We start from the raw sequence: 10,539 nt of genomic DNA, 5'->3' as shown, positions 1-10,539 counted from the left end.
ACACTTTCCACTATATTATAGAGACAAAACTAAAAACACCTTCTTTGCCCTAGCAAGACTTAATTATAAAAATTTAAGGAAATGGGGAGTCTTTTGAGCATACATTTTTGCTTAGCATGTAAAGGATATAGGAGTTCAAAAATGAGTGTTCATCTTCTATGTCTAGAATTTGATGAAATAGCACTAGCTCCTAATTCTCTTTAATTTCATTGAATCATTAGAGTTTAAGAGCAAAGCAAAATTTACATGATATTTGTTTCTGGGCATCTGCTCCATTCAGACCTTGGAACTAGACCACTTATTTTGGGGGACTTGGGGTGGGGTGGGCTGAGTACCTAGCACCTGGGAAAAGATGTAGCCAATATCAGTCTTCTTTTCTGGCATTCCAACAGTTCTGGAACTATTTCATGATGCTATTCAATCTTCACCTTGTTGGTTTAGATTTGTTACAGTCAGATACTTTGCGATAATCTTGTCCCCAGTCGGATTTGTTAATAATCTCAAGTTTATACAATGGTTAGTTGCATCCTAAAGAGAAATTACATACTATAATGTGGGGGAATTCAGTTCTGCAAAACTGCCTGGAGAACAGAGTTTCTAAAATAGGCACAATTCTACATTTTTAAAGTTTCTGTTAAGATCGCCCTAAAACGAGTTATTTACTTCAACACAGGATACACTTAAAAATTTAAAAAAAAAAATCACTTGATCTACAGGAGTAGAGATGTTAGGAGAAAATCAGTAGGAAATAACACATTTAGAGAGGTGAAAATGCACAAGTAATGACACATTTTGGCGCAGCCCCAAAACCTTAAGGAGCTGGCATCTTGTTCCAACTTCTGTTTTTCCCCGCTGTCTGGAAGTAAAGTAGATTCCATATATAATTGCCTCGGGCTCCATTAAGACTGAGAAAAAGTAAGGGTGCAGTGCTCTGCTATTGACTGATGAAGTATGATCTCTCCACACACACATACTTGACGTTGAATGAAGGACAAATGCCTGGCACTTAGTAGGTCGGCCAACTACACTGTAACCATCATATTTGCATGAATTTGAAAGGTTTAAGGGAGGGATTATTCCATTCCCAGCTATTTCATTACCCACGTTCTGCGGTGCTGAGGCCAGCTTTGGGAGGGAACTGGATGTGAGCTTGACGCCCTTCTTGGGGAAAAGCTAGTTAGCCCAAGCGCACGCGATGTTACACGTGGAAAACCGTCAGTAAATCGGCACGCGTTCTGCAAGTCGAAAGGACCACAGCTTCATCCACTCTCGCAGAAATTTTTACGTAGAGCCCCACGCACGGCACACAGGGCTCGCCGCCCAGTTGGGGGCTCAGGGATCCCCACGGCAAGGTGAAGCACCTGGCGGCGCGGTCCCGGCGGGCCCTCCCGAGGCGCCTTTTACCCGCCGCGAGGCTGCGGGGCTGGCGGTGGCGGCGGCCCGGGGCGGGGCTTGGCTGCGGAGAAATGACGTAGTCGTCCCCGCGCGCTCCGCGGGCCGCGCGCCCTGGTAACGGCGGCTCCGCGGCTCCCGCGTCCTCCTCCATGTCCCGCCTTCCCCCGCACCAGCCCGCCCCGTCTCCTCCTCCCTCCGCAGCCCCGGCGGCGGCCGTCTTGCCAGGTCCCTGGTTGCGGGTGGGAGCGGGACTTGCGGGGCCACGCTGCCCACGACGCCCCCGCCAGGAGCCAGCTGGAAAGCTGGCAAGAGCGGGTCGGGCCCGGAACCGCCGCCGCTGGACCCCGGGCGTCTGCCCCGCGCCGGTGTCGTCCGCGGCCTCGAGCCGGCTGGGCTGCCCCGTCCCTGGACGGGAGTGACGGGGAGGGGGGGGTCGTGGGCCGGAGGGCGCCTGCGGCCGCGGCTGTCAAACGCCGGGGGTCGGGTCCGGAAGCGGCCGCCCGGGTTCTTGCCTCCCAGACGCTGTTGCTCCTCGGCCCGCCCCCGGAGCGCGAGGACGGGTGCCCGGGCCGGGGTCTATCGGGAAGATGGCGACCCCGGGCATGAGCTGGCAGCAGCACTATTACGGCGGCCCGGCGGCCGGGGCGGCCAAATTCGCGCCCTCTCCGGCCGCCGCGCAGCAGGCGGGGCACAGCATGGACTACAGTCAGGACCTGCACCTGAAAATGAGCAAGAAAATCGCCCAGCTCACCAAGGTAAGAGCGCGGCGGCGGGGTCAGCACGGCGGGGACCCCATGTGGGCCGCGACGGGCTCAGCTGCCAGGCAGGGAGGCTGCGAGCCTCGCGCCCGGGGCGAGTTGAAGGGGGCTTCTGTGGGGAAGCAACAGCCAGAGACTAAGCTCCAAGAACCGTTCAAACTTCGGTGGAACGCCGGAGACGTTCATTTAAACTAGATAACTCACCCGCACGGCTGGGTTCATGGGACTCGCACCCCGCTGCCCTTTAGGGGGTAAGCCAGCACAGAACAAATTAGGATCTACTTCCTTTATTGCACAATAATAAATCACTTTAGTTTTGCTCTCATGTATCTGCCCAGACTTCACGAGCCTTTATACTACTGTATTAAGTACAGTACCGTATTTACCCAACAAGACCCGGAATCTTCCCAATTAATCAGTATCTTCTGTTGGATACGTACTTAGGGGAGAATAAACCTGAACAATGTAGGAGGGTAAAACATACCTTGCGTGCCATTTTGGGGATTTAATGAGTCATTCCTTACCCTGACAAAATGTCAAACACGGCTTGTTAGATGAATCATGTGTCTGCGCTTAGTTAAATGTTTCAGTCTATCAAAAGATAATTTTCAAAGCGCATAAGTCTGCAAATTTGGCCAACTGTAGTTAGGATGGTGAGCTTTTTTCTAGTTAATGTTGATAATGAGAAGTTGATATCTGTGAAGCAAGAGCAATTTCAGACCAATTCTATTGCTCTGTTTAGGTATCATGAGCAATCTTTCAATACCTGTTAATGAGAACAAGTGATTCGTGGTTTCAGAAAGTTAGTAGAGGTGATCTCAATGTGTTTAAGCTGAGTTGGCTAACCACTTGTTAGTAGTGTGGGTATGATGAAGAGAGGTGGGTATCATGGGCGTTTACTAATAGTAAGAGCTAATAGTAAGTACTAATAGTAAGTCTGACTCTTTCAACTCCAAAATTCTCATTTTATAATTCCAGTACTAGTTGGCACTATTGAGAAGGTAGAGTAAGACAGAGCTGGAAGAAAGGAAACAGGAGTGAAATGGGAATGAAAAGAGGGTAAAATGATTTTGGTGAAGAAATATGATTGAGGGTAGAAAGAAAACTAACATGATAGGATGAAGAAGGAGGTCTCCTACAGAAGAGCATTCAAGGAAAAAGGAGCAAGAACATGATGGTAAAAGTCAGCCACGCAAAGCAGGGCAACACTGGGGGAAATTTTGTGTTTTGGTTTTCATTTTAGGTCCACTCTGTCTCAGAGCTTACTATGTGCCCAGTTTTTACTGCCTAATCTTGTGACAGATGATTCCCATATTCAGAGGAAGGAAAGCCCAGGAAGAAACAATAGTATACCATCAGGGCATTTATACGTTTGGGAGCTCAAAGCCGGGTTTCCTGAAATCATGTTTGGTCTTCAGAATACTGATGTTCAGAATGAAGCACATGGTTATATATTTATTCTGGCTTTTCTTATGGTATGTCCACAACACCCATTGTTCTTATTTGAGATTGTAACCCTCTAGGTTCCTGCCGTATGTAATAGAAACAAGTTGGTAGTGGAACTGTGTGCAGTTGAATAAAAAGTTTCTCATCTCTCCAGTAAACTACTTTTATTTTTACTACCTACCTTTTTCGATTTTCTGTTCTTTTATCAGACAAAAATATTAGTACAACTATTAAAGCTGAGAGTACTGATAGAAGCTGCTATCACCTTCTCTGATTACTCACCTTTACTCTAATGAGGCAGGAAGCTGCCCCCATACCATTGCTCCTCAAGGCTCCAGTACTATTCCTAATCTTTACTGAGTGTTACTTGGACTCTCTGATTTAGTGCTTATAGTTACAGTCTCTAAACACCCACACCACCTTCTCTGCTAAGTGCCTCGGACATTTAATCTCTTACAGTAGAGTTTCTCAGTCTTGGCATTGTTGACATTTTGGATTGGCTAATTCCTTGTTGGGAGCAGGCAGGGCTGTCCTGTGCATTATAGGATGTTTAACAGCATTCCTCTTGTTACCTAGTAGATTCCAGTAGCACTCCCCCCCTGCACACACCATCATGACAATGACCATGTCTTTAGACATTGCCAAATGTCCCCGGGAGGTGGGGGGACTCCTCTCATGTTGAGAAGCACTGACTTATACTGGAATATCTATCCCACCCTGTCTCTTGCATTTATTACTAAGATAAGATGTGACAATGAAATAATAAGATAATAGGACTCTACCGGAGCCAACATCCTTTAGTTCTTGAAACCTACAATAAGACATGCATCCCTTATGTACCATTTTGGAAACTGTCCAATTTTACAGTCACAAACACTTCTTGTAAATACTGTACAATTAGAACAATATGATTAATATATCAACTGTTAGAAACTTTACTGGTATCTGCTACATAGAATTTTCACTCAGGAAGGGTTTATTCACATTAGTAGAAGTAGGTTGGAAGCTTAGCGTATATTTCAGAATTAAACATTATAATCATTAAAATAGGATATTCTATCTTCTGGAGAGAGTCAGTAGTACTCAGCTCTTCAGCATTATAATTAGCGTGGCTTGGGAATCTGACTTTCTTGAATTAAAACTCCTGCTCTACTGATCACTAGTAATATGACCTTGGGCAAGTCATTAAATTCTGGACCTCAGTTTCCTAATCTTTAAGAGAGGGATGATGATACTATAACTCTCTAAGATAGTAGGCTCTTAATTCTGGCTGTCACTGAAAAGAGAGAATCTGTGCCAACAGAATATTAATAAAATAGTGGATAATATATTTTTAAACTCTTCCTCTCTTTTTAAAATAAACTAGTTTGCATTTAGTAGTATTATTATATTGTATTTATTTAGAGGGTTTTCTGCTAAGTTTTTAAAAATATATACATTAATTCTATTGGAATCGCCGAGTTTAAATTTTTCACATGTATTCTGCATTGTTGTAGAACAGTATTGAAAATACATGCATTTTTCAAATACTTGACTAGTTATGAAAGGTTAAGGATGAAAGTAATCTGTATTATAATTAAAAAAAAATTTTTTTACATTTATTTTTTGAGAGACATAGAGAGAGCGCAAGTTGGGGAGGGGCGGAGAGAGAGAAGGAGACACAGAATCTGAAGCAGGCTCCAGGCTCTGAGCTGTCAGCACAGAGCATGATGCGGGGCTCGAACTCACAAACCGTGAGCTCATGACCTGAGCTGAAGTTGGATGCCTAACCGACTGAGCCACCCAGGCGCCCCTCTGTATTATAATTTTGTACATAGTAAGACTCAATATGTTTTTAACTAAAAAGCCAGCTCAGCTGCAGACATATCTGTTCAGATTCTATTTCCCTAGAACCTAACATAGCAGCCATCTCCTAGAAAGAAGAACAGTAGTTTTTAAAGCACCTTTTATATAAGGGGCACTATCCTAAATGTTCGAGATATAGCATGGAGCAAGACACAGTCTCTGCCTTTTAAAGTGAATCTGTTATATTCAGGCCACTCCAGCAAATTTTAAGAATCAGTTTTAGATTCTTGAGTCATGTTATGGCAGGTTTCTGGGATTGTTAGTGGCTGAACCATCTTAGGATAGGCAGAGAAGCTGGGTGGGTTGAGTTATGTTTAATAGGATCACATTTGTGTGCTTCTCTACTCTCTGCTGTGTTGCCTCTTTATTGTATTAGGGTGAAAAGCAATATATGTAATGTAATTATCAAACAGCTTTTTTTGTGTGTTACTCATTGTCCCTTTCAGTTTGTGAGGCTGGCTCATCTGCCTGTAGATAAACTTGACTTTTCTGGTGGCTGTTAGATAATACAAGTTGTCTTTCAGTAACTAATCGCAGAAGTCTCAATTTGATTATTAAAATGTTCAGTGCCAACAAATAAAGACCCGAAACCAAACCTAAATTAAGGACAACGCTTCTCCCCCATGCCCATTCCCAGCTCTGCCCACTATGAGCGGGAAGCCAATAATCAGGAAGGGGGGCATCATGACTTTTTTTCTTCTGCCTGGGCTTTTCTACTCTTGCTTTGTCTTGCTGTTCCTGATTTAACACCCCCTCTACCCTCCCATCCCTGTTGGAAAAGGAAGAAGGGAAGAGAGGAAAGACTAGTAGCAAACTTCACTTGAATTGTGCATGGTGATCTAGCTTCAGTGCTGTTATAGATTTGGCACACATTTAAAGCTCATTCTTTCCTCCTGTGTCTTCTACCTCCTGCCTCCATTGCTCAGGATTCCTCACTTCAGATTGCTTGACAGTGAAAATGCATCTGTATTCTGGCTTGTTGCTTACTCCTTCCTCAGCCTCTTGGATGTTGCAGGGTCTTCATGTTTATTTTGCTGAGGTCTGTTCAAGCTTCAGGTAACCCTCTTGGATACACCTAGGTGACGCCACCCCAGCTTACTCTGTCTCCCATAGGACCCACCTTGGTCCATGGGGAGCATTCATTCTTTGTCCAGACAAAGAATGTTAGTCATATTTGAGTGGTTTGAATTGATTTCTTGTATTTTATTAATAGGCACAAAAACTTGATATACTGTTTATCAGTTGTCCAAACTTTTATAAAGGGACGCCTTTAGAGTTAAAAAAATTTAGAGCTGGAAGAAACCACAGATTCTGACCAGCCTAACCCTCTCATTTAATAGGTGTGGGAGTTGAGGGCCGGAGTCATTTGAAGATTGTACAGCTTGCCCCCGGCAGAACCTGAACACCAACCCAGAGAGAAGGGCAGCTGTGCTAGCAGGTCTCTTTTCCCTATGTCTTCCTTCTTTCTAACTAATACTACTCACTCATTTTCTAAGAAGCTGGAGACTTGTTTTGGTGGTGGTTTTGTCATGTTGGAACCATGTTTCGTCCACCATCTCAATCACAGATTTCTTGGGACAGTGAACCCATGTGATGTGCTGTCTCTCCGTATTTACAGGTTGTACAGTTTGCAACTGTGGCTTTGGCAAATTTGTAACAGAGCTATTTTTTGTATTCTCAGGTAAATGTCATAATATTTTTATGTTTTCTTTAACAGCTTTAGTCATTCCAGACTTAAAAAATGTTTTAATTACTTTGATTTGGAGACTGTCATACTTGGTGTCAAAGTTACTACTAGGGGGTTATTTTAAATTTTTTTCCTTACACTGCTTGCTTTCTTAATTGGATTGTTGCTTAGGTCTCATTCCTGAAGGCAGGAAGTTGGAAGTTTACCAGTTTTTCTCCCTTCACCCCTCTCTCTGTGTTAGTTGTTTGTTTATGAAAATTATTTGCTGTCTTTTAATTGCCAACCTCTTAAAAAATGGTATGAAAGAGGAGGTTCAGCAAAATGTTAGTGAAACAGTCTGGTCATTTTAATTGAATTAGTAAGTAAATCCCTATACTTTAATTTTGAAAATTATTAGTATTTCTGAAAATGTTGTACCTCATAAATTTGAGATGAGAATGCAGAGTAAGTTGGGTCTGTAAAACCATTTAGCTTCTGAATGATAATAGGAGGTAATTGGTGGGGGGAGGGGGAATGGAGGAATAAAAAAAGAAAACCAACAACTTATTTTCTGTCCTTTCAGCTTATCTTGGGAGATGGAAAAAGTTTCTAATCTTTGAGCATTCGAATAAACTTGAATATTATGCCATGAGATCGGATTGATGTGAAAAATGAAAATTTGTAATGCCGTATTTGTTTTTTCACCACTGGAAGTTTCTATTTTGTAGACCACTTATGAGCGAGAAGGACATTAAGTAAGCCAGTCAGAATTGGTATGCCCCTCAGTCTATTTTGCAGATAAACATCTGAGGAAAGGTGGGAGACAATTGCTAAATTAATTCAGGACTTTTTTTTTTTTTTGGTAAATAAAAGCGATGTTAAAAATGGTAGTTTGATGTGGGGAAATATTATTATCAAAGTTATATTTTATATCCCAAGCGTGATCTGAGCCCCAGAGGCTTTTTTAGATTGAACTGGGAACTTAACAGTTCTTTGAAGTATTGAAAATAGTCTCTGACTGCCAATCAATTAATATATAAAGGTGAATTTTGGAAACACCGGTCTTTGCAAGTTGGGGATTACCAGTTATGGTCCGTATTTTGGTATACTTAACATTTGAGACCAAAGCAAGTATTTTAGAAAATAAACTTTTTATTCTTAGCTTTCTAAAGTTAAACTACAACAGTGAATACTGTCATTTGTAGGTCTCAAACTTATTTCATTACTGATTACATCTTTCCCACTAAACCTTAATGAGAATGTACACAATTAGTGAAGTTGAATATGTAAATTTTTGTCCTATATCTTTTACCTTCATTTTGAGATATAAAGGGAGGTTGAAACTACCAAAGGACCTATAGTAGATGGAAAAACAAAAGACTTAGTGGTCAACCAGAATATTTGGGATTTGAACAGTTTAGATTCAGGTCCTAATATGCCACCTAATTTATTACAAAGGATATAGTATTTTTTTTAAATGTTTATTTATTTTTGAGAGAGAGAGAGCGTGCAAGTGGGGAGAGGCAGAGAGAGAGGTGGCAGGGACAGAGGATCCAAAGTGGGCTCTGCACTGACAGCAGCCCAATGTGGGGCTCAAATTCATGAACCATGAGATCATGACCTGAGCCGAAGTCAGACATCTGACCAACTGAGCCACCCAGGTGCCCCGAGGAGATGTATTTTTAATGACTTCTAAAAATTATGAATCTATATCTCTTTATTTATATGTACCATTTCTATTTTGAGATTTAAAAATGAAAATTTGGTATACAAAGTACATTGCTAATATTTAAGTTATCCCTAAAATTCACAATTTTAGTAAAATATTAAGATAACCCCCTATTCAAAATTATTGGAGGGGTTATTTTAGTTAACTAGAAGTTACCATAGGGATTAATAATTTTCCATCTTCCAAAATAATATATTTACATTTAAACCATACCTTCATAAGTTCCACAGAGTCCTTTATTACCTCTCCATCAGTGTTACAATTTCAGTATATGCATAGAAGATTAGGCTAAACCTATACTAATCCTGTGGCAAATACTGAAATTTTATTTATTTTTTTTAATATTTATTCTTGAGAGAGAACAGGGGAGAGGGCCAGAGGGAGAGAGAGAATCTTAAGAAGACTCCGTGCTAAGCATGGAACCTGACGCGGGGCTCCACCTCATGACCATGACATCATGACATGAGCCAAAATCAAGAGTAGGATGCTTAACCGATTGAGCCACCCAGGTGCCCCTGAAATTTTATTTCTGAATAAATTCTGTTACTTCTTGTTTTATTTACCCTGTTTTCCTCATAAAACAAAGTGCAAAGTTTGTGCACAAATTCTAGACATTGGCTTTCTGGTTGGGAAGATGTTGTTTATTCTGCTGAATGTGCGTCTGTGTGCTCACAGGTATTTGCATTTTTCATCCTGTTTTTTCTTAAGCACGGTGGTAACAGAATGTCATGTCTTTCAGAAAACATTTCATAACTGAAACACTAAATACCATCTCAATCTTATTCTTAGATGTTTTGCCTAGTGAAACACTTTAAAAACAAAGCGTATGTAATTTTGAGGGGAAATTGCGTGTGTACGTATGTATGTTTGATATAATGGTCTACCCACAATAACAAAAGAAGATCTACTTAAATTTTTAAGTTTATTTATTCATCTTAAGAGAGAGAGGGAGAGTGAGAATCCCATGCAGGCTGACATGGGGCTGAAACTCACAAACTGTGAGATCATGACCTGAGCTGAAATCGAGTCAGATACTTAACTGACTGAGCCATCCAGGCGCCCCTGAAGATCTACTTAAATACGACTAAAATAGAGCATATAGATCCATATGATTGGTAAACTTTTGTTGAATGCTTCGTCCATGAAAGATGCTGTGCTAGGTACTATTGATTATTTGATACTATTCATTTATCATTCCACTTTTGGACTATATATATTTTTAATTTTGTTCCAATAGATCTGTGAGAAAATATGACCAGAATGAAATAGGTTAACATTTTAATCAACAGATTAATCTGATAATTTTAAATGCTTAATTATGGGCAGCTTTTTGGTTTGTTTTGGGTAGAATTTATAGATCTCATTTTCTTAGATAAACTAAGCTAGTCCCTTCCAGTGTCCTCTTTAATAAGGTTTTTAATAATAATTTAAAGAGTAACATCAACACATTCTCTGGTTACAGATTTATAACATATTTGTCCAGGCGGTAGAGGACTTGCAAGGGAAATTTCAGTTTTCTGAAACCCAGGAGTTAATGGGACTGTATTAGCTTTAGGTCTCTCATGGGCAGGCCAGAGAGCCACAGTCCCATAGCCATATGACCCAGTGAAGCAGCAGTGCCCATCATTATAGGTCAGAGGTGTGGTTCAGTGGGTTTGACAGACCCCAGTTTGAATTTCAGGTTCACTATGTATTAGTGT

At 41.4% G+C, this 10,539-nt stretch overlaps 1 protein-coding gene across 7 annotated transcripts in view; it reads left to right on the top strand.

The window, feature by feature from the left end:
• Positions 1–1,857: 1,857 nt before the first annotated feature.
• Positions 1,858–10,539, top strand: part of FAM184A (family with sequence similarity 184 member A) — a 121,570-nt gene continuing 112,888 nt past the window's right edge. For all 7 annotated transcript variants that reach the window (XR_009605240.3, XM_060616529.3, XM_060616528.3 and 4 more), the window contains exon 1: positions 1,858–2,150. Coding sequence is in view for 6 of the 7 variants with exons in the window: in XM_060616529.3 (XP_060472512.1) it covers positions 1,983–2,150 (168 nt within the window). In the remaining variant the exon portion in view is untranslated. The remainder of the gene's footprint in view (positions 2,151–10,539) is intronic.

The sequence above is a fragment of the Panthera onca genome, chromosome B2 (assembly GCF_046562875.1).
Source record: "Panthera onca isolate mPanOnc1 chromosome B2, mPanOnc1 haplotype 2, whole genome shotgun sequence".
NCBI classification, from domain to species: domain Eukaryota; kingdom Metazoa; phylum Chordata; class Mammalia; order Carnivora; family Felidae; genus Panthera; species Panthera onca.
The sequence above is the reverse complement of the archived record's forward strand: the minus strand, read 5'-3'. Positions and strand labels throughout refer to the sequence as shown.